Here is a 25,230-nt window from a genome sequence, read left to right on the forward strand (position 1 = left end):
CAAAATAATGATACGAGTACCATTGTACCAAGCATTTGATAACCTACCGATAATGAATACAATAATAATATAATTGATATATATGTGTATATATCAATTATATAATATGGTAACAATATAATTATGCCAGTATATATGACATTGCCAAAAGCATATTAAACTAGTGGTTCTCGCGGCTTCGCCCGCATTTTAAAGAAATAATATGACATACATAAAACGGAAAATTTGTACCTGCATTGGAATGACTGTGGTGCCATCTGTCAAAAATTACTCTTACCAACTCCCAAACCCTCGTGGGCTCTTGGACAACAACTTTGCTAAAGATCATCACTTGATCAAATGCATAGTTTCCGATTCTATAACTTAACGAATTTAAACTTAATTAAAAAAACCTTTTCCCACGGACTAAATTGTGAATCTAAACCATTCCCAAGTCCCCTTGAACACACACAACAAATTTCATCAAAATCAGTCCAGTCGTTTAGGAGGAGTTCAGTGACATACACACGCACATAAGAAATATATATATAAAGATATATAAAACTATACCGTTTTAAGTTTTTAAAAGTTGGGTTCTGGATAAAAAATTCTTTACATTGGTTGTTTCTCTGTCTGTGGGATGTAAACCCGGGAACTCCCGAGAGGCCTTATTTAATGGCAAGGCTGTCACTGTTTCCACATAAAATGATTAAATAGCATTGCAACGGTAAAAATTATTAACCTTTTTTATAAGATGGACTTCAGTAACACCTGATGGCAAGTGGTAACTGCCATCCATAGATATCTGTAGTTAACTCAATATAAAATAATGATTCACAATGAAGGACGATGGTCACTAGTCTTTTCAGCTTAGGCCGGGTAACGGCGCATCTATGGCCGACCTCAGATAGGAATCTCATCTTATCTGGGATTGATTACAGATGTCCATGGGCGACAGTAGCCAACCGTCAGGTGGCATCTACACCATTTTAATGAGACGCAGGACTGCTTCACGCTGCAAAAAGCTATATACCCATTCTAGTTCTAACACCTAAACTCACACGAAATTCCCCAATTCATAACAGTCAAACTCCTCAACTGATACCTATTAAATAGAACTGAAAGCGTCATAAACTCATAAACAGAGCGACTGATTGAACCAATTACGCCGCCGCTAACTAACCCAAACAACTGAACAGTCTGAACACCAATGATGACTCGCGAGAACAAGGCCCGATATAAACATTCATTATGATAAACTAGCTGAATTGGGCCTACAGACCGTTTGACTTCGAATTTTGATGACTAAGGATGGCTTGGTTGACTATTTTTTTATAATAAAGAAGTAGAAAACAAGCATGGATTCCGCCGGACCTGATGATAAGTGGCTACTACTGATAGACATTCAAATAATCAGCCCCTGGTGATTCATATCAAAGGTTGGACACGGACGCGTCGCTACCCCTGAGGACTAAGTTGGAAAGCCTCGCTTAAGTATGTCTCCCTTACAGCCCTATCAAAGCGGAACACAACAGCGCATAACACTGTTGTTATAAGACGGAAATAGGTATAGCGGTGGTGCCTCCGCAGTCGAACCACAAAAGGTTTTACCTTCTATATTCTCAACAAAATCTTTGTTACTTGAAGACTAGTTTCACATACTTCGTAGCGACCGTTCGTAGAAACATCACAAACATCGTCAACAAACAGCTTTATTCCAAAAACAAAACGTCGAAAACGGCACAGTATCACAGTTCCATAAATGAATAATTCGCTCGGAACGAAATTATTCATTTGTGACATTCAACGCGAAAATGCTCGGGCATTTCGGGCACCAAACAAAACATTTAAATCCACACGGGACGCCTTATCGGGCCGCTTTCCAATGACGTCGTGTTACATAAACTTATCGGGCGCACTTCACAAATGTGCCTATTATATTTTCACACTGTTACCCAACCTGATACTGTAGGTTTTCGCTATAAAATCCTTATCAACCCGCATTGCGATCCGGACGCCGTCCATTTCCACGGTGAGATTGGCATTCCCTGGCCAAAAAGGCTTTTATTTCATCAAAATATTTTACCATGTGTGATAATCGCGACATTTACGTGTTTATATCAAACCAACATTCATCACGCTAAATGAAATGGATCGTATATATTTTTTAATCTATTTACAATCCGTCGACTGTCATTTCGACTAATCCGATGAAAGGCTAACATTGATTGCGCAGTTTCCTTTTTGTTTCGTATTCAGTCCCGTATCCACAGCGGCTTTGGTTAGTCATAGCACGAATATTACCAATACAGGATATTGCGCAAGTTCGATACTGACACATGTAGCTGTCAATCATAAAAACAGGTATATCAATATTCGGCTGGATCTGTCAGAATTTTAAGATACCTAAAATTTTTATATGGCCGTTACAAAACAAAAGCGAAGTAAGCGGCTTGTTGTCGTGGAGTTAATTTTTAATAACAAATGAACGCATCACGAAATACCAGATTTTAGAATCAGACGACATCACACATCCCATAAGGATTTACCGAGGCGGCCGTGGAAGTTGGCGCACGTTCCAAACCGAGGGTAAATAAAACGGAATCGGCCCAAACTTGTATGCAAACAGGGGCGGAGAAACTTGCTGTAATAAAGTACAAACATTGCGGGGCGCTTTGGCGCCCAACGTGGGGCCGAGTTTGTTCGGGCGCTTGTCGCTGTCGCTGCGTAATTAGGGATATTTTAATTAACTTTCCGAGCGTTATGAACGACGATTTCAAATCTTATTTGTGTTAATTGAATGTGTGGCCCGTGCACGGGATGGGACTGCTTTGTTTGATATTCGTTAATACGCTCGCCCCGCCTCTACGTTAATTGGTTTCTGTCGCCAGATGATTATTCCTCCCATAGCATTTAATTAATTTGAGCATCTTTAATTAAACAAAGAGACATTTAAAACATGTATTATTTTCGTATACATTTATTTTAATCTGAGATTTCAATGCTTATTCTCACCGATTTTCTATAATTGAAGGTCATGACCAAATACAGCTTTAAATACAATATAAATATAACTTAGGCAATTTCAACCTAAGAAATGTTTTTAAGTAATTACAAAAGGCTTAGTTTCGTGAGTACCAGGTATGCCTAGAGCTAGCGGCTTACAAGATGGCGTCACAAACTTCTTCCCTAATTAATGTATCCCGGTGTAATTCGGCTCCGCCGCCCGCCGCCAACTTTAAAGGCTATATTAAATTCATAGTTTCATTGCCTCAATCAGAGGGCCCTTTCCTGCTTGATATTACTTATGTAAATGACTTGAAACTTTATATTGTTGATAGATTAATCGCAAATTCGATTAGTGTAGAATTATATTATTTGTTTAATTTCACTCCGAATGTACATGTCCATTTATCCATCAACCTTCTAAGGTACATTTTTAGGTATTTGTTAGTAGGTATATCAGACAGGTCTTGTGCCTTCTGCATCCAGCAATTTCCTACTATCTTCTTCGTGTTATCATCCACCTGATCGGCGGAAAGTCTATACATGGTAGACAGCCTAGATCATCACTCGAAGAGTCACACTTATCCGAGTCGTTCCATCTAAGTCCTCAGGTGTAACAATGCATCCATGGACAACCTCAGGTAGATATCTAATTTTATCTGGATTGAACAAATGTCCATGGACGGCAGTAGCCACCTACGACCAGGTGGACTAAATGGTCCTTTCTTACTTTAATATTATATTAAAAAAAACACTAATATTTGCGATTTTATGGTGATAGGATACATATTATGATACAACAGTTAGTTATATAAAATAATATTTATATTTTAGGTACTATTAGGGCAATCTGTCGAAATATCTGGGTCACTATCTGTCGCTGGGTTTAATTTGCCTTGAATATAGTACGGCCTGTGTCTTGGCTCTGTATAGTATGGCCTATCTTACTTATTTGCAATTCGTATTGTTCTTGCCAAGAGTATTGTCTCTGGGTTATGAAAGTCATTTCTTAGAACCACTTTTAGGTTCGCGATAGCTTTTTACTGGCCTTATAATATGTATACTGGTGGTATGAGATATACAAATTATAGTCTTTATCAACATAATATGTATTTTAGTCTTGCATCTTAAATATTGTATCGTTTACAGCTCTGATTTAGAATAATGTTCAATTAAACAAATCATACAGCTTTTCAGCTACTTACTTGTGAGTTATTTGTCATACTATGTTTTTTTTTTTGGTTACGTCGACCGCGACGTGGCCGTGGCTTCCCCGTGAGATAAAAGTCTTTCTTTAACGCGTTTTAATAATAATCAAACTATCCATTTCATTGCCGTTTTGAAGTTGAAGTTTATCCATTTTGAAGGCAAAGAGTTAGCCGAAGTGTTTTGTTAAAATAATAAACGAAAAAAAGTCATATTACGAAGTCAGCTCGGGGCCACGGATTTAACACCTTTACTTAAATCAACGTTTAACTACAACTTAAAGCACAAAACATAAAGATTAAATCACTATCACTCACCGTGAACAGTCAGCTCGGAGTCCCGGTTGAGCTCGTACAGCCGCAGCGCCTCGTCCAGCTCCAGCTGGGTGGAGATTGTGCACGGGTCACCCTCTTCGTCCACCCACTTCATAGTGAACACCTGGAATTATCAAACAGCTGTAAGATACCATTTCTGATTTACATCAATAATGTTTCTGGTAGGAAGTGTGGTTTCATAGGTAGCGGTCAGTACGAGTCGACCGGGGGAATTACCAACCCACACCCATTTCTAGCTTGAATCAGATTTTTTTAAAAAAATAGGAATAGCAAGCGAGCAAACAGTTCACCTGGTAGTAAGTGGCTAAAGGCTCCCGTGGACATATGTAATCAACCCCAGATAAGATTAGATTCCCATCTGAAGTCGCTCACAAATGCGCCGCTGCCTATTACGACTAAACTGGAATGCCTAATCCTTCTCATTATGAGAGGAGACCCGTGCCCAGCAGTGGGACAAAAATGGGTTGCTGATGATGATAAGACGTGGCGTTGGTGCCGCTGGAGTCGAACCACAGTAACTCTCTACCTACCTACATTCAGTAACCCTCTCATTACACAATGGGTAGCATTCGGCTTGATTATAACTCATAATTCATAATTCATAATTCATAATCTTTATTGCATCATGCAGTTATCACATACATATAAAGGTGTTACAAATTTTGATACAGTGGCATGAAACCCTGTAAGGGTGTAGCAATTCAAATTAATTATAATTAAACATGCTAAGGTAATGTAACAATAATTTAAAATTTTCAATTAGGATCCGTTAATTTTACATTTTCGTATGGTGATACCTAGCTCTATAGTTACAATTTTAACATAACTCCATGGCAATAAGCTCTTAACTTTTCAAAAGATAATTAGTTTCACTAGTGCCATAGAAACGGGAACAAAAACAATTAAATCAATTAATTATGCTCGTAAATAATGATTGAAATAATAGAACAAAACTGGAAATTCCCAACAATATGCAATTGCAACTCTGCCCTATTACTTGAATTATACATACATATAATAAAATCGTGAACTTCCCGTGTCTGTGTAGAATATATTTGCAAAAAAGTACTTCGGAGAACATGGAATGAGTAATGGCAGTAGCTACTTAACAGTTTTTTTTTTATAATATACGAGTAGCAGACAAGCATGCAGTCCACCTGATGGTAAGCGGCTACTAACGCCCAAGGACAACTGCAATCAACTCCAGATATGATTAGATATTCCTACCTGAGGTCGGCCACAGGTGCACCGCTACCCCTAAAGACTAAACTGGAACGCCTCGGAGAAGTATGTCTCCCTTACAACACCCTTCGAACACAGCAACTTTTAACGCTGCTGCTGTGAGGCAGAAATAGGCGATGCGTTGGTGTCGCCGGAGTCGAACCACAACGGGTTCTACCGCCTTCAAACTGAACTGCATGCTCGTCTGTTATTTATTTAAAATATAGAAATCCCCGCGAACAAAGTCGCAGGCACAGCTTGTTTAACATAATGCAGTAGGACCAGACAAAACGAGGCGTATAAATCAGTTTTGTTGGTTTCCGCTGCGGAGTGGTACGCGTCATTGCGACACGAGGCCTTTTATTCGTGACGGCCGTGTGCCGCAGCGGTTCCGGGTTCAGTCCCCGGTTTGACAGGCATTTTAATTATCAATTTATATTACTATTCTGGATCTTTTTCTGTCTGTCCATGGAGCATACGTTATAGCCTATATCGCTAAATCGTAGCGTGGGGTTACTAGAAATGAATTCGTAGAACACATTTACACTATATGAAACCTTTAAAATACCATTTATCTTTATACTTTGCTGGCTATTTATAGCGTTCATCTTGGAAAAATGACTATATACTAGAAAAGATAGAGCTCCTACCAAATTAAAACAAAATAATCATATTCGTGCGTGCCTGCACAAGGGCGACCTCGTATTAGTAATATGTAATAACAATAACAAAAATATAACTATGAAATGGAGGTTATCACGACATGTGAAGTTGCAAATAAAAAATAGGTTACAGATAACCATAAGATAATAATTCATTAAAATAAAAAATATAAATCTTACTACAACATGTTAATAAAAATCTTTGTAGATTCAATTATTTTGACAGTACACTTCTCAACTAAAATGGAATGCTCCATAGAATAGTTATATATTAATATTGTTGAAACTTAAAAGATATTGCGCCAATAGAAGCATAATTTACAAATAAATTAACTATACAATATACAATTAATTATACAATTAACTATACAATTAAAAATGTATCAATAAAATGTGTGAGATCAAAAAATTGTAACATTGAAAGGTAGCACACTTACTATTTCAAGTTGTAGAAAAAAAGTTAAAGCTGCTTTTGCATGAAAGGGACCGAATACAATATACTATTATTTTAACAACAAAGTTGATGCGACATGTGGCGCCATCTCGCGAACTTTTTAACTTTCAAACGTGAAATAAACTAAATTGCCACAATTCACATAATATTTCAGAAAAAACATTTTGCCTTGTTACCTCCACTAACAAATTCGAACATGATTTGGACAATTTTATTTCCATACTGTTTGTTATTAATCAATCTATAGTTACATAGTGGATACCAAAGAAAAATAAACATTAGATAGATTAATTATTCCAAACGTAATTATTAAGAATTTCACAAATTTTAACTTACTCGTACATGTTTAAATTTTACACAAATACACATATTAATTAATAATTAATACATAACAATTAAAGTTGTAAATTAATAATGAGGACAAAATGTCGTGATAATAAATTTAAATTGTAAATATTTAATTTTGTCCTCCTTAAAAGGTATAAAAGTGCATACCCAATGCACATGGGAAGGCATTAAAAAAATTGCATACCTAAATAATTATAAAAAGATATCTAGTTCCATTACATTTACTAAGTATTATAAACAAAATTAATGGTGCTAAATTCATTTGTGTCAAATTTGATGTTATTAGACAAGAAAAATCTTCTTACCTAGGCTTGCTTCACAAAATCCAATACTAACTTCGTCAAAACTTCAGAATTATTTTGAGATATTACGGTGAATGAAAAACTAAGTTGGTCTAAAAGTTGGTATATTTGCTTTATACGACTTTGTAAAAGTCATGTCAATAACTTGTCTTGTCTTATATTGTTTGTATTAAGTTAATGTAAAGAAGATATATTTAATAAGATAATGTGATGATATAAAGAAAAATGCACAAATACCCAGATTCTGATTTGTAATATAATTTCAATATTTAAAATTTTTGCCAGAGCATATAAACCAAGACCTTCAGCAGACCATACAAACATGTTGGCCACTAACAATTCACATAGTCAGCTTCACATATCCAAGGGCTGGCCACTTCTAGGTTGGTTATGACAACTTGTGTTACATTTTAACATTATAGAACTCTTTATGGTTTGACTCTAGGGACACCAGTGACAGCCCTATTTCTGCCTTATAATAGCAGGGTGTGATAAGGGAGACATTTGAGATGCTCCAACTTAGTCCTCAAGAAGAGCGACACATCTATGTTCACACTCAGGTAGGAATCTAATTTTAATTAGGGTTGATTACTGATGTCTATGGGCAGCAGTCACCACTTACAATGAGATGAACAGCATACTAACGAGTATGCTGTAGCAAACATGCTACTTCAGTATTATAAAATAAAGCTAGCTATGGCTATACATACAACTAAGATTGCTGCTACAACACAACCAAAGGTGCAATTTTACATAAATATCTTTATGTCATACCTCATCAGGACCGAAGCGACACGTCGCCACCATCTCCTGTCTGAACTCCTCAAGAGTGATCCTGTGGTTGATGTACGTGATCATAACATGACCGTGGTACACCGTCTTCACTCGTACGTCATTCGCATGGTTGTCCTGTCCCACCAGTTGAGTCGGCATCATGACAGGTTGCTTCAATTGTTTCGGTGGAGAAGTGTATCTGTAAATAGAAATGATCAAATTTGTTAATTTGTCTATTAGAATATGGTTCTTTTTTAAATATTGATAGTAATAGTTAAAACTGGGTATTTTTATTACTATTGAATGTTAAAATATATCATCAATTCCCAGATAATACTAATCTAATAATTCATAACGTTTTGCATCATCCTCTACCGAGTTTTTTTTTATAATCAAACATGGCACTAAGGCAGATGGGCTGATGAGTCGCCAATGCATCGCCGGCATCTATTTGGAAGAGCCCCATGCCATAGCATAATTTGAATACCTTGGAAGGAAGTTCATTCTATCTCTGTGTTCCCAGTTATATATTACAACAGATTTATAAACAATTGTATGGACATCTATCAATTAGACTATCAAATGAAATAAAAAAATCCTATAAGATACAATGCAAAGTGACTAAAGACCCCATATCTAATTATCAATTTTCCACTACATCATACTGTATAAGAAATTATTTTAAAACAAAATCTCTTTGTGCAATTATAACAATTAATGAGTTACACAAGCAACAGGTGTTCCAATTAAATGCACTGATAGAGTCATTTAGATGATAAACAATGAAACTATTTCTATGTTGCAGGTGTTAAGATGAAACAAAGGTATGCTTAGACATTGTTTTGAGATAACACATGCTTTGTGCTAAGCTAGATTTTGTGGTAAAACCAAATACAGTAATAAGCCACTAAAATTGAATTTGGAGCGAAAATTGAACACAAAACGCTAATTAATGATAATAGTGAGCGCCTAGCAACAATGCTGTGCAATGCCGTGATAAAATCACTACTATTAAGGTTTCATTACTCTAATGTAACCAGTAAGGTTTCTTTGCATAACCTATTGTGTAATTGTCAACGAAAATAGTTAGCCACTGTCCACTGTACGGCACTGCATGGCTCTGTAGATTAACTTCCCGTTTAGGCGCGTATAAGCCGCTAAGGTGTTACACCACAGGGATGGGTAACATTCCCATAACATGAATCATTTGAATAAGCACAATGAAAACTTTTAACGGTATCGCCTTCAAACTGATAAGAACTTAACCGTAACACGATCGCGCTTACTGTTCCATTTACAAAATTAGTATAAATATCGTACAATACCTATAATTGCAAAGTAATATCAACAAAAGTTTGACACAACAACATTGGACTGACAAACTATGTGACAATTTGAAGGAAAAGGAAACGGGACGGGATGGATAACAAAGGCATGGCCTGCCCTAAAATTGTATCATTAAAATTATATCGTACCTTGTTTTACTCGTACAGTTACGAAGAAAACGACAGAGACAGACATATAAAAAATTGACAATAAATGATAATGAGAGTGACGTAGGCAATTTCGTTTAAAAACATGAGCTGAATAACGGTATAAATGAACGTTTTTGTTATTATTTCAGTAGAAGTAAAAGTATTCATATTAACTCAATTTAGAATAAGTTACACAAGATTTTACACTAGTTTTATACGTTATTAAAACTAATTTATTTCATGACTTGATCTTCATTTATATGTTTTGCTTTGTATTAAAATAAAAATTAATACTCTTATGTTGGTCTTCGAAAACTGCGCTAACATATTAAAAGGCATATTTTTACAGCTTAATACCCATTAAATGTATGAAATAATATATAATTTGTAATATGGAGTCTTAACCGAAACAACCTAACCTAAATTGGGTCAGTAATCTCATTTCCGAACTGTCAGTCTTATGTCAACTGATTACTGCACTGACGATTTTATAGTTTTACCAATTTTACTATCCAACCGAAGTAGATTGTATTTTTTGTGCATAATAGCCGCCTTATCGTATTCTTAGAACTAAGGAACATCAGTTACACCATGGTAAAGTGTATGACTTATAAACTCGTTACTATATAACTGTATCCCGATACACTTATTTGTTATGATGACTAATACTCTCAATAATTAGGATGTTATTTACGATTGCGGATAAAATTGCAGACAGAACAGCAGATGGACTGCGCGCTGGACCTGATGAGGAGGTTGCCTCCGCAGCAAATCGAGAAAAACCTAACAGATTTGATTGACCTAGTCCCGAGTTTGTGTGAGGACCTTCTGTCGTCTGTGGACCAGCCGTTGAAGATCGCGCAGGACCGGAGCAACGGGAAAGACTACTTATTATGCGATTACAACCGCGACGGTGACTCGTACAGGTCGCCGTGGTCAAATACGTACGACCCGCCACTGGAGGACGGCTCTATGCCGTCCGAGAGGTTGAGGAAACTCGAGATCGACGCGAACCACGCCTTCGACCAGTACAGAGAGATGTACTTCGAAGGAGGCGTCAGTTCTGTGTATTTGTGGGATATGGATCATGGGTTTGCAGGTGTGATATTTTCTTATCAACACTTTCCTATGTGAAATTCACTGTATTCAATCACTTACCACAAAAATTGACACTTTACAAGCCTTTTTACCCGACTGCCAAGGAAGGGTTATTGTACTTAATAGATAAAGATGGGAAACTTGCGAATAATAAATAGTTGTTTTGACCTGCAATCGAGAAAGTCTTGAAATTAATAAATAAAATATTAGATGCCTAATATTTTTTTTTAAAGATGTTTTTGAAATGTAATAAAGTTAATATTAAGTTAGGAAACTATTCAAGTGTATTAAGCCCTATCCTTATATGAACTTTTCTTTTGATGTTAAGACATTTCTAATTCAGTCACAATTGGCAGATATTGTGCTATGAAACAATAGGGTTTAACAATAAGATAGCTTGCTCAAAAATAATACAATAATTATACTGCTTTACAACATTATGACATTTTTTGTCCAAAACAAACATCCACACTTTAAGCTGGTATACTTTTCTGAGGTTATACCCCCAAGTAATAAGTGTGGCCTTATTTTGTGGATTAATATGAGTGGGAAGAGTGGAGAGATCATGTTATATTGGATAACTCATTCCTGTATTGAATCTGGAAGTAAAAAAATTCAACTTATTGATCATCTTTAAAAAAAAATGTGATGAAATTATCTGTATTTTAATTTATCTTTATAACGATTACAGGTGTCATATTGATAAAGAAGGCGGGTGACGGATCCCAGAAGATCAAAGGATGCTGGGATTCCATCCATGTGGTGGAAGTTGTGGAGAAGAGTTCTGGACGCAACGCACACTACAAGCTAACGTCCACTGCAATGCTCTGGCTTCAGACGAATAAGGAAGGCAGTGGGACCATGAATCTGGGTGGCAGCCTAACCAGACAGGTAAAATTTACCTCTTTTCCCTCGCTGGGCATATGTGGAATTTTGAATTTGGTATAACCCTTAGTGACTGGCAGCACCACTGCTACACCTATTTCTGCTTAATGCACGTAATGCACTCTTAAAACAGCAATGCTAAATACTATGTTCTGGTTAGAAGAATGTCATACTAATCTGGTGCATTCCAGTATAGTCCTTATGGGTAATGTCGCATTTGTGGGCGACCTCAGGTAGGAATCTCATCTAAATCAACTCCAGATTCGTTTCCTACCTGAAGTCGGCAAGAGATGCGCCATTACCCCGGGGTCAAAACTGGAACGCCTCGGAAAAGTATGTCTTCCTTACCATACCCTTCAAACCAGAACACGGTGCTTATCACTGTTATCAGACAGAAATAGGTATGCCGGTGATACCTCCAGAGTCAAACCACACGGGGTTCTACCATCTTCAAAACACTTTGTACAGTACAGTATAGTATCAAAAATAATTAATTCCATCATTCCTTTACAGGCAGAACAGGACTCAGCAGTGAGTGATGTCACACCGCACATCGCGAACATCGGCCGCATGGTGGAGGACATGGAGAACAAGATCAGGAACACACTCAACGACATATACTTTGGTATGTCGGTATCATATATCTCCTCTGAATCTTTTGTGATGAGCTAACATATGTCAAGATTAACAAGTGATGCAATATTTAAAACCAAAGTTAAGGATCTATGTTGTTCTTGACTGATTATTCCACATATGGTATAATAAATCATTTGGGTAATTTTTTTTTTTTCAACCCTTTTTGCGCAGTTGGGTTGTGGTTTAAAACATAGACACATAAAAACATAACATTAAAACATAACATTTCATATTTAAAACATAACATTTCATTTAGGTTTATTTAGAATAAACCTCAATGAAATGTTTCAACTTAGTTCTCAAGTTGTTGTAATTTGTCAATGTAAACTTCTGTTTTATTGAGTTGGTTAAAAATGTCTATTGTTGATAGTGAACATTTAACATCATGCATGTGTGGTTAAATATTATATTGTTGTATATATGTCAATTGAAACTCGGGAGAGACATATAGTAAAAACGGACATGAGAACCAAACTGAAATGAATGTTCCTTATGAGATTTTATCTTTAAGTTAAGTTTACTATCTTTTTAAGTCTTTAGGCTTTCCAATCCATATAAAAAAGAAAAGTAGATAGCAGTAAAATGTTTCAGGGTCATGAGCATAAATATTAAGAGATCAATAACTTTACAATTTTACATATTTAATAGTTTCCCATCACTATTAGATTGGTTTATATAAAAGTTGAAATGTACAAGTTAGTTCATGAAATTATATCTTCAGCGTAACATAGTGAATTATAACATAATAATAAAATAACAGTTTATTTAAAAACTAAAAACCACTAAAAAATCGCACAAGGAAAATCGTGTAATCCTGATTCCCGATGATCTGATGAGAAGAATGAGATAAAATTATTAATATTGTGTATTGGCATCGGTTTATGACCATTTTTCAAAATTTTAAATTAAGCGGACCGTTCAAAGTGGGTAAAACCGAGTTCAAATATTCAGTTACATACATACATAGATACAACCTAAGCTAATAAAAGCGTGGTATAAGTGGGTTAGACAAGTGAACTGATAAAACGTAATTGCAGGCAAAACGAAGGACATAGTGAACGGGCTGCGGTCCGCGGTGCCGGCGGACGTGGCGCGCCAGAAGGCGGCGCTGCAGCACGACCTCGCCACCGTGCTCAACCAGCGCCGCCACGTCGCGCGCTCCGACTAGCACGCGCAGGTGACTGCCACACACGCACACACACGCACACACACACATACACACACATACACACACACATACACACACACACACACACACACACACACACACACAAACAAACACTCACCTACACACGCACACTTTCACGGGAACACACACACACACACACACACATAGGGTGCTTTTTCTGTGTCCTGTCATTGGTATTATAACTCCTTCAGCATTTTTCACTAATACAAGATTATGCTTCACTGGCATATTTAATAAGAAATATGATTTTTGCTATGTAGAATAAATTTTAAAATGTGTATATTTTTTCGATAAATCATAACTACAGTATATGAGGTTAATAATAAGGTAATGTTAATAATATGTATGTCTCATTCATTGGCAAACCCTCCAGCACAAATGGCTTGATGAACTTAAGCGTATCAAATGTGGTTGAATAAGTCTAAATCGTGGAAGTTTATAGACTTATAATTTTAAGGAGTGGAGTTTTAGTTTTTATAATACATCATTTTATAAATTCTTATTTCAGAGGAGGTGGACATTGGGAGTGGAAGTTGGGTATTAACAACGATGTTAGACAAATTCAAGATGGAGTATAAACAGAGAAGTAAAAAAATGTGAATATTGCGATAAATACAAATAATTATGTAGATAAGAAGACGTAATTATGTTTGTTGTAATAATTGTAAGGATACATGCATCCGCCACGGTGCTTGGATTAAAATTAGTCCGTATTTTCTTAGAAATTACTTTTATTGTAAGGTGCATCGAGTTTCGGGCAATACTTCAATGAGGAGATTTATAATTATAGAAAATAGGTATAGTCCGCTTAAAACTGCTAGTCCGATCTGAATATAGAAATGAATCGCGTCGCCATAGACAATTGTATGACAACACCCGCTCGCAACAGCTTCAGAGCGGACTAGCAGTTTGGCGTGAACTATACTAAATGTAAATCCGTATTTTTATTTTATAGTTTTTGAATGGTTTAATTTATGTCGACCTAAATTATTATCAATATGTTTGCTGAAGTAAACTATATAGAAACAACAGACAGAGAGAGGAAATGTGTCATTCAACTTATTACTAATTACCAGTTGGTAATATTTTTTGTGAAATATATGTCAAATCTCAATCAATATGAGATGATGTCAATGTGAAGCACTCTAGCCATATATATTTAATATGTTTGCCCTGGACACAGTGTAAAAAATTTAGACATAATAAAATTTTGTTTCCCTAAATGTATAAATTAATGTGTATGGTAATACTCTACATTCTAAACAAATACTGCCAGTATAAAAATCTCACTGCATTTAATATAAATTGAACTAAGTAATTTCCATCCGAAACTCCATTGTTGCATCTTACAGATTGTATGATTTGAAATGTTTATTCCAGTATTTTGATTTGTGTACTTGAATTTGTAACCTCATTTAGCCCAAGTATACTCCATCTCAATGTTTGCAGTTGCATTTTTTATCGCTTAGTATTTTTTATTGTAAATTAGAAAATTATATTTTAAATTAAGGTTCTGTGTAACAATAAGAGATTCAGTATAATACGATAATGTTAGTTATTTTATGAAGGCACAAGCCAATTTTAATGTTACAACTTGATTCACAATAATGGTATGTACGAAGGAAGTCTTACTTATTTCCTCTGTTCTACAATAGTTTTGAATTGGCCTCTCTAAATAAAGATATATTTATCTGAGTTTTGTTTTTTATTATTCATTTTTTGGTTTAGTCGGGAAAAATCTATAAGAATATGAGGCCTGTGGTTCATCCAAAGGTAGAAAACTACTAAAATAAGAAAGTTTAACATGTTTAAACCTTAAATCTCTGCTCCAATATAAAATCGCAGGATTTATTGCTCAAAAACAAGTATGTCTACATAACTTCTAACATGGTTAGCTATTCGTACTAATATGTAATAATTATAAAATCAATTTTCATCTATTTTTTTATTTTATGATCCTTCAACTTTAGTTCAAAAATTCTTTGTATACTGATGAAAAACATATATTCCTCGAACACGAAGATGCTACATTGAAACTAAATATTTATACTGTTGTTCTTTTTTTCAATTAAATGTACTGAAGTATGTAGTGGACCCATAGATTAGTAAGTAGACCATACAAATAGTCTTCCACAGATCTATTTCTATTTTAGTATTTCAACTTCATATTTAAGACAATTTTTTTTGGGTGTAGCAAGGGTACCACTGGCGATCATAATGTTGCTAGGTTGTCGAATCCAATGAGTATAGTACAAAGAGTATAGTAACCTATGTGTAGTAGTCCATAGTCGAATCTATCTGAGAAATAGAAAATATTAACGAATATATTTATCAACATTTAACATTTAATTATGAATCTCTAATAATGATAATGTATTTTATTGACAAGTGACATAAGTTTTAGTTTTTAAGATCGTAATTGATCGTAAATATATAACGTAAAAGCTAAAAACTTATAGAAAACATACTCATATAACTGACAACAAATTAATGTTTAAAACCGCCACACAAATAAAGTTGTCAAGACAAAACAAGACGGGACTTCGTACCCACCGGCCTCTCATATGCCACGTCTGCGTTTGCAATATGGGGGTGGGTAGGGATTATTCGGGTCTCGAGGGTACCCTCTTTGCCCGGGCAAATTCTCAAGGGAGTGAATACTCCCCGGATTTTTTAATATTCTTTCATAATAATATAATATTATTAAATAATATTATAATATAATGAGACAGTGTTAAAATTATACCAACCCCGCTGTTTAGCGGGGGGTACGGGACTCGGTCAGTTACCAAGCTGGCAGTCCCCCTTCTGACGGTCGGAGGGAGAAACCAACCCCGGAAGCTCCCGCAGGAGCGGCCGCCCCTCAGGTGGTCGATCGTGAAGGGGCGCGAACCCCTTTAGGTGGGAGTGTGGTCCGGCCTCAGCCCGCTCGTACATCGAGTGAGCGAGGCGGACCACAAACTCCTCCACAGACTGCATTTTTAGGTCGCGCTCCAACACGTCGTTGCTGACGTAGCGACCAGCCCCCACGATCTCTCGCAAGGCCAGGTTCTGCTGCACCTGGAGACGCTGCCGGTTCGACCTAGAGACCAATAAAGTTGTCAGGTTAGTAGGATGATATATCTATGGGTTATTTAATAATCTTTGCTACTTTTGCTGTTATAATAAAGAAAGTACAATAAAGTTAGGCTGAAAGGCAAAAAGCCAAGGCCGTAAAACACCATTTAAAAAAATGCTAATGTTATTGTCAAATCAGTCAAATGTCAACATTCAATCAACTGTCAACGAGTGTCCATATAGGTTAAAATTTAAATCTGTTGAATGTTCATAGAACAAATTTCGTTTAAATGTTTTCAACTATTCCATATTTTGAGTTTTTGATATTTTGAAATAAAACTTGTGAACTGCAATAACATATTTTTAATGAAAATGACTGATGTTATCGACTTATCGGATGATGACGACTGTGTAAGTAATTTCAATAACATTTATATAAAATATTTAATTAAGAACGTAACTAGTCATCCTGGTTCTGGAGAAAGAAAATAGGTAATTATGCAGTTTGGTTACTTTTGCGAAAATCAATGCAATAATTTTTTTTTTAGCATGTGTGGCTTCAATTAGTCACCATTGATGATATTCCGTCGGGGGAGACTAACATTTCCTATTGAATTGGTTAGGTTAGGTTGGAACATATAAGACAATATAAAACTAAGCGAGCAGGGCGCGGGAGCGCCCTGCGAGCGGGTGGGTTCAACCCAGACCTTACCTTTATTCATGATCACGTTTATACAATTTTATATTATATTAATATAGACTTTTGTATGTCAACACTAAAAAGGGTGAAAAAAAGGTAATTATGCAATGTTAGTCTCCCCCGACGGAATATCATCAATGGTGACTAATTGAAGCCACACATGCTAAAAAAAAAATTATTGCATTGATTTTCGCAAAAGTAACCAAACTGCATAATTACCAAAAAATATAATAATTTGGCCAGGTTTAATACTTTCCACAAAAAATGCTCATAAAATATCATAGCATTGATACATACAGGAAACAGATAAATAATACCTATATATATCTCTTACAATTATACTGGAAAGGTACTAGGAAAACAGTTGAAATTTTTACAATCCATATACTATGATAACTGCTACTATAATAAATACAAATAAGGAGAATAAAACATATTTAATGATGGTTAATTTATAAAAATAAGTAAAATATAATGAACATTTGGTGGTACGGAAGCCTCCATGTGCGAGTTCGACTCGTACTTGGCGAATTATTTATTTTATATAATAATGATTGCCTAATAATAATCTTTTATTTCAAATGTTTTCAGATATTGGAATGTGTGGTAGAGGCCAATATACCAAATAAAAGCCACTCGGACTTGTATTACGAAGTTTACAAAATAAACCAACAATTAGCAGATTTTATTGAAAAATGCCTCAGTCTAGAAGATACAATAATAATGGCAATAACTCTAAAAAATAACCTTCTAAAAGAATATTATCAGTTGGAACAGTCGGTTAAAGATTCTCCAAAGATACAAAAAGCCATAAGACGTGCAAATAATTTACTGGATGCTGAACCTAAGCTCAAATATAACCATATAAATGATTTATGTAAAATTATGAAGGCATCTAAAGTGAAGAAAAAGGTTCCCTTTATAACTTTAGCTACAAATTTAACAGGTAACGATAGCAATAGAAAAGTATTTGTTAAGTATATTATTACATTTCAAAATACACTTTTCTTTTGATTTTATTGATTTTAAATAACTTTACTAAATTATAATGTCTCATCGTTTAGGTAAAAATAGTAAAGAACAAAGCCTAAAGAGATGTAATAGTACTGAAACAAATGGTAAGTATTTAGTGTTGTATAAGTTTAGAGTAGGGGTTCATTTAAGTACTCAAGTAAAATGTGGTAGAATAGAATAGAAGTGGTTTGACTTCAGAGGCACTATCGCTACTCCTATTTCTGCATAATTACAACAGTTTTAAGTTCAGCTCTGTTCCAATGAAAGAAGTGTTAGGGGAGGCATACTTATCAGAGGTGTTCCGACTTAGTCAGCAGGGGACCTTAGTTTTATGTGGGGATTACAGATGTTTATGGGCAGTGGTAGCCACTTATCATCAGGTGGACTGTATGCTTTAAACAAGCTTTAAAATATTATTAAAAAAGACATATTAAGCAGAATTTCAGTAATTTTTAATGTTAGAGAAAGTTACCAAAACTCTTAACCTCCTTTCCTAAGCTTACATAATGTTGTGAGTTAATCCAACAAGGTTTGCAAAATAATCAAAAGCAAAACTAACTAAGGACAATAAATATCATCCAAGTCTGTGACATCCATGTCATCAAAAATAAGCCAGTCAAAACTTCAACACCCTCTGGTCTATGTAATGTGCATGACCCATACCATATTTCTTTGAAATCATATTTTGAAATAAATAAAAACAGCCTTTTCCAGCACCAAGTTGTAAAAAACCAAAATTAGACATAATTAACCTGGATAGTAGTTCACCTGTAACGGAGACAGCAATCAGTGTGAATTTTGATGATACAACTGATACATTAGATGAAAGTATAGCCGCAGACAATTGTACTCAAGAAAGCACTACTACAGAAGAGGATAATTTTCTAGTGCCACATACAAGTGTCAGTGTCGATCCTCCAACAACTAATGAAGAAAGGATAAAAAAATTGGAAAGGAGATTAGCTTACTATAAGAAACAAATCGCGAAATTGGATGAATTGGAAGTAGATGATGATACTATGGATTCACCGTATATAAAGAGTGAGAGGTAAGTTAAATCTGTTGAGGATTATTTTTTGAAAAATCATTTTAAGGGTAGTAGAAGACTTAAAATTCGGCTTGCCTATCTGAGATCAGAGGTTCGGATCTCAGGCCACCACCTCTGATTTTTCATTACTGTGCATAATATTAGTAATTAATTTTCACTCCGTTGAACAATTAAGGAAAAAATAGTGAGGAAACCTACATACCTAAGATGGCATGGGGGTAACTGCTATATGATGGACATCTGCTGTTTTGGCAGAAATAGGTGTAGGCGCTGCTGCCATTGGACTGGAACCACAAAGGGTTCTACCACCTTCTCCTTCTTTATTTATCAGGATGTACAGGCAGTAAAATATTATATTTAGTTCCAACAATAAAATTTATATTTGTCCTGTGTCCTGTATTTGTAACTGAATTTTATTTTGCGAGTTTGTTTATAGAGTGCGCACTGTTCGCCTACATACTTAGCAGGGTTACAACCAACATTATAAAACTGACAACCTTATTTCGTAGGTTAAAATCTGCAATAGTTGTGATCTATAACGAACTCTGTCAGCTTATGGGAAGTCAGCCAGTGAAACGAAAGGAAATACGTCTGAGAGTGGTTACTGGTCATCCACCAGGCCCCACAAGGATTCTAGAGACTTTTCTCAACAACAACATTGGCAGCGATGGACAACCGCCGTTCCCAGATTTCTGCGATGTGGTGAACTGTGTCGTTGAGGCCAATGAAAAGGATGATCTTGGATGGACTAAGTGTCAGATTATGAAAGAAGGTAAGACTTCATTAAGTACCTATAGCCCTCGCCAAACTGTTATTCCACTCTGAAGTTGTTGCGAGCAGGTATAGTCATACAATTTGTTACGGCGTCGCGACTCATTTAGAGCGGAGCTATATTCAGAGCGGACAAGCAGTTTCGCACGGACTATACTTACAGTACTTCCATATGTAAGTTCCCCTAATTAATACTGGTACCTATAGCAATTTTTCTTTGCTTTACCTAGTTTTGAAATTTAAATATTAACATGTAATATAATAATAATATATTTTTAGTAGTGCGTCCTTCGCCGCTTTTTGTCCATAGTGAAACACCTTCTTAAGCGGTATGGACTCTAATAACAGCAGTGTCAAGTTGACAGTAGCCACTTACCATCAGATGGACTGCATGCTCGTTTGCTAATCCTATAATATAAAAAAAAAAAAAAAAAATTACAGCGGCTATGCTCTTTACACAATGTGGTCGCGCGCTGCAGAAACGACGCCAAAATCGTGAATATCAGGACTTGCTGTGGAAAGTCAAAGAAGAGCACTGCCAAGACGACCCTGCTGATAATGATCCGGAGTTACTGGCAAGATTGGAGGAGAATAAGCGCATTGCAATAAAAAAAGAATCTGAGATTTTGGAGAGGTAATAAACAAATAATGCATTTATTGTATAAGTAAATTTACATCTACAGACAAAGAGCGTGTCAGACGCGTAACGTGACCGATAACAAGTATTCATCCTTCTCTACATTATACAATTTGGGCTTACTTTAAGGACGCGCAAACACGGGCTGTACCTTTTAAAATATTTTATAGAAAAATACGATTTTCTCTGACACATATTTTACAATACACAGGTCAAAATCTGATTAATTAAATATCTTTACTGATTATTAAAAACAATATTTGTTTCAGGTATACAATGATGGAGTCCTTGCCAACAAAACCAAAAGTACAAAAAAATGGTACAATAATCAAAAAGGCAGAGCCTACAACTACACAAGAAGTACATAATAATAATAATAATAGTTTAATTGAAACAAAACACGATGGGGATGATAAATTTAAAAACAGAGAAGATATAACATCCAAGGACATAAATGATCATGCTAATAGAAATAAAGATGATCATAATATCAGTGATGATAGCAAGAAAAGTGTTGATGATGCATCACATGGCGAAGTTAACGATCAGAAGGCTACTCAAGACGAGTGTAATGACAAAAATGAAATAAATAAGGAAGTCATCACAAATGATAATGCTAATAGAAATAAAGATGATCACAATATCAGTGATGATAGCAAGAAAAGTGTTGATGATGCATCACATGGCGAGGTTGACAATCAGAAGGCTACTCAAGATGAGTGTAATGACAAAAATGAAGGAAATAAGGAAGTCATCAATTCCGTTGCAAAAGAATCGTGTGACAACCATAATATTGAAAAGACAGCCCCAGGGGTGGAGGATAATGTTAATAAGGAAAGTGAAAAACTACCGACTACCGCTACCGACATTGTTCATAATAAAGCAGACTGTGATAATAAAATATTATCTAATGGTGGTAATGAAATTACAAATACAGAGCTTAGTGATACTGTTGTTCAAAATGATAATCATGGAAACGACAAAAGTTTGGACGCAAGTAATAATGAAACATGTGATTCTAGTGTTCATGTAAATAATGTCAATTTAACAGAAAATGTAAGTAATGATTTCATTGCAACGGCGATAAAAAAAGAGCCAGAAGAAGAATTGTCGAGTTTATTGGAAAATATGGGACACGATTTCACTCTTGTTATTGAGGATTTTGAACATCCAACTATTACTATTGAAATTTCGGATAGTTCTGATGATGAATTGGATCAATAAAGGACCGTCCTCCATGCATCACATTTTGTTTGAGGCAACTTATACTAAAAAAATCATGATTAGCAGTTTTTAAACACGATAAATCTGCATTGAGCGTGATTTGTTCGGTCTAATTAGCCAAAGCCAGTAAAACTAGTGTGAATGAATTAAAATGTAAATATTTGCAGAATTATGGTCGAATACTTTAATTAATTTAAATAATAATTATATTTTTTCGAATTTTGTAATAAACATTTTTATATTTATAGAAGATCTTGTTTGATTTTGCGACACTAATGGGTATGTACTTTTATTTCGGAATAAATTATCGTACGTATTGAAACTAAATAGTGAATAAGTGAATTTTTATCTTACCCCTAAATAAGAAAGTATGTTATTTCGTTTCTACAATCATTCCATCGTAGGCTTAGAACTCACGGAGAGGAACTATGACAACACTCGTAAAAATATAAAAATGTTCGTTGCCATTATATATACTTTTCGTAGTGTGTGGATGCTTCCGCAATGTTCGCGGTTACGTTATCGCAAAAGATGCAGGTTTGAAACTCCTACCCCTGTCCGTGCGCGGAGGTAAAAGTAAAACTCTCCGTGAATGCTTTATCAGTTTCGAGTTCTCGTACCACTGAAAAATATTTTAGTGTGAAACGATATTTATGTGACGATATTGATGTGGTTTAGTGTTAATAACTGGTTTATTAATTTAGCATTTCAGTGTTGTAAAACCTACATGTATACTCGGCATTCATTTTTTTATAACTATTCTTGAAGTGGTCCTTCGCAATTAGATACGGATACGACGCCTGATACTTTGTAATGGCAAATTCAACACATGACAACATAATATGTACTTTGCGGGGATTTTTTAGTAGCTCTATATGTTGTATTTCGCTAGCCGTTATGTGTGAATGAGTTATTCAGGCTACATATAATTATAGTACGAATTCCTAATCCAACTATATCAGGTATACGTTATTGTTCCAGTTTGCAATGGTGTGGTAAGGGACACATGCTTTTCAGTGGCATTCCAGCTTACTTCTCAGGAGTAGCGAAGTATCTGCAGGTGACCTCAGGTAGTAGTAGGTAATCTAATCTTGGGGTTGATTACAGATGTACATGGGCGGCAGTAGCCACTTGACCATCAGGTGAACTACATGTTCGTCTTTTACTTCTATATTATATACAAAAATTCACGCAACAAAATCGCAGGCAGTCCTAAAAATGGTTCTTCATAAGTTAATTTTGTGTAGTAGTTTCCTGGATAGAATTAAGTCGTATGGATTACAGACGTCATTTAAATTGCCACTGGAAGACCAGTAACAAACTTAAGATTTTTCAAATTCTTGATAAAACGATCACTTGTAACAATTATGCTCAAACAAACAAAACTCTGAATTATACGTTTATTACCAAAAGGTTGTTTGTTACATCTTCAGCGCCCAGAGGAATTATTGTTTCAGAAATTATTCCTATAATCTGCAGTCTAATACTTCTAGGAGTGGTCTTGCTGAATGAATAAAATCTTTAGCCGAATTATTATACTTACATATGCATATTTTATAAACATATATAATAATAATTATATTTCACATAAAGGCTATAAAGGAAATATTTTATACTGTTTCATTGTGATCTTATATAACGCAGTTCACTTTATGTGAGGATTCATTAATATTTAGGTAATCTAGACAAATTATTATTAAGTAAATTAACTTAATTTGATAATAATAGGTAATAGATACTATTAAAACTAAAAATGTTTGACGCCATTTTTGTTTGCTAATGAAAATGATAGTTTTAGCGTTATTCTTCGTTATAGATATGTTGAAACATACATACACACAGACAGTGGCGTAGCTAGGTAACCAAGGGCCCTGGGGCAAATTAAAGAATGGGGCCCCACTGTTATGTAAATGGATCAGGTTTTATCAAACAAAAATATGAAATATACAAATACTTTAAAAATGCTAAGCTTTTTTGTGCACTGCAGGGCAGGTAATAAAAATATTAAACAGTAACAACATAAATTTGAATTTCTCTCAACTGAGTTGTCACGATAAAAGTGGGGTTGCAACCTGTCATATTTATTTTGAAAATGGGAGAAATTTACAAAAGTTCAGTTCGATCGAGGTTTCTAGTTCGAGGGCCCCCTGAGTTTGAGGGCCCCGGGGCATTGCCCCGCTTAGCCCCTTGGTAGCTACGCCACTGCACACAGACACTATATCGGGATGAAATGAATTGAATCTGATCAGGGGAAATAAACCATCAAACAAAAAGATAACAAGGAGTTGAATCACAAAATCTAGATGGTTCGTTTTGTACAGATTTAATAAGACAGACTGATAAATACTTATACTGGTTCACATTCATTTGTTGGCTTTGCTATTTAATTCGGTACTTAAACATTGACAAAATTATTACGACAATTCACATTAATTGCAAGGTGAGGGTTACTTCAAATGACACATACAAGTACTACTAATATCCGTCACTATTCGAAACTTACGTATATACAGGAGTTTACAATTATTATCCCATTAACTGCCCTTTCGTAAAAATAATTTAAATTATCTAAATTAAACCAGCCTAAATTGAATAACATTTTTGATTATATCTCTTATGCACATGGCTGCTTCCAATTATCATATCGATCACAGGCTTTAACCAGACTTATAACCGTTCAGTTACACACAAGGCATCGTTGCCTAGGAGCAATACAAAATATTATCTTAAACATCCCTCCGACCATGTGCTAAAGAGATTGTCAATTCCTAATATGTGTAGGTGCACCAATAATTAAATCTTAAATGGTACATGTTATTTATTTCACATTTTATGCGCTACAAGTAATAGTTATCTTAATATAAGGGTGCGCATCCTCCAAGCAGTATCTATATAGATAGTCACAACAGGGAACAAGCTAATCCTTAAAAAGAAAAATTAGTCTCTGTTCACTAAAGTATTTATTATACACCTCCCGATGCTTTCACAAATACCTCAGACGTGTTTTATAAAAAAACCTGATTACAAGCTGCAAGTATAAAAACTTCACCAACAATAACGATTATGCAATTTAGAAAAAAAATGTACAATGTTTTGCAGATAACATAAAAAAACCCTATCCTGTTTCTACGAACAGCCTAAAATTTAAATCTACAACTTGCGATGTAAGAATTTTGAATGCATAAAAAAATATCTCTCCTATAGGGCCT

General features: G+C 35.2%; 3 protein-coding genes across 4 annotated transcripts in view; 2 read left to right on the forward strand and 1 right to left on the reverse strand.

Moving 5' to 3' along the window:
• The window catches only part of LOC140754141 (protein kinase C iota type-like), a 94,310-nt gene extending 84,554 nt beyond the window's left edge, over positions 1-9,756 (reverse strand). The window contains exons 1-3 of the mRNA XM_073089069.1: positions 9,613-9,756; positions 8,288-8,486; positions 4,509-4,629 (exon numbers count right to left, since the gene is read on the reverse strand). Coding sequence (XP_072945170.1) covers positions 4,509-4,629; positions 8,288-8,449 — 283 coding nt within the window. The 5' untranslated portion in view covers positions 8,450-8,486; positions 9,613-9,756. The remainder of the gene's footprint in view (positions 1-4,508; positions 4,630-8,287; positions 8,487-9,612) is intronic.
• A 444-nt stretch (positions 9,757-10,200) lies between these two features.
• On the forward strand, positions 10,201-15,265 carry cpb (F-actin-capping protein subunit beta). The gene is made up of 6 exons (XM_073089067.1): positions 10,201-10,356; positions 10,477-10,861; positions 11,552-11,751; positions 12,259-12,370; positions 13,419-13,558; positions 14,079-15,265. The coding sequence occupies exons 1-5, from the start codon at positions 10,354-10,356 to the stop codon at positions 13,547-13,549; spliced, it is 831 nt and encodes a 276-aa protein (XP_072945168.1). The 5' UTR covers positions 10,201-10,353; the 3' UTR covers positions 13,550-13,558; positions 14,079-15,265.
• A 1,574-nt stretch (positions 15,266-16,839) lies between these two features.
• On the forward strand, positions 16,840-22,271 carry LOC140753811 (uncharacterized). Of its 2 annotated transcripts, XM_073088601.1 has the most exons (7): positions 16,840-17,038; positions 17,919-18,273; positions 18,392-18,445; positions 19,056-19,389; positions 19,899-20,161; positions 20,602-20,794; positions 21,067-22,271. In XM_073088601.1, the coding sequence occupies exons 1-7, from the start codon at positions 16,994-16,996 to the stop codon at positions 22,019-22,021; spliced, it is 2,199 nt and encodes a 732-aa protein (XP_072944702.1). In that variant the 5' UTR covers positions 16,840-16,993; the 3' UTR covers positions 22,022-22,271. The 2 variants fall into 2 exon arrangements, with proteins under 2 accessions (XP_072944702.1, XP_072944703.1); XM_073088602.1 differs by lacking the exon at positions 18,392-18,445.
• The last annotated feature ends 2,959 nt before the right edge of the window (positions 22,272-25,230 follow it).

The sequence above is a fragment of the Epargyreus clarus genome, unplaced genomic scaffold (assembly GCF_041222505.1).
Source record: "Epargyreus clarus isolate Ecla_fem2 unplaced genomic scaffold, WU_Ecla_fem_2.2 ptg000027l, whole genome shotgun sequence".
NCBI lineage: Eukaryota > Metazoa > Arthropoda > Insecta > Lepidoptera > Hesperiidae > Epargyreus > Epargyreus clarus.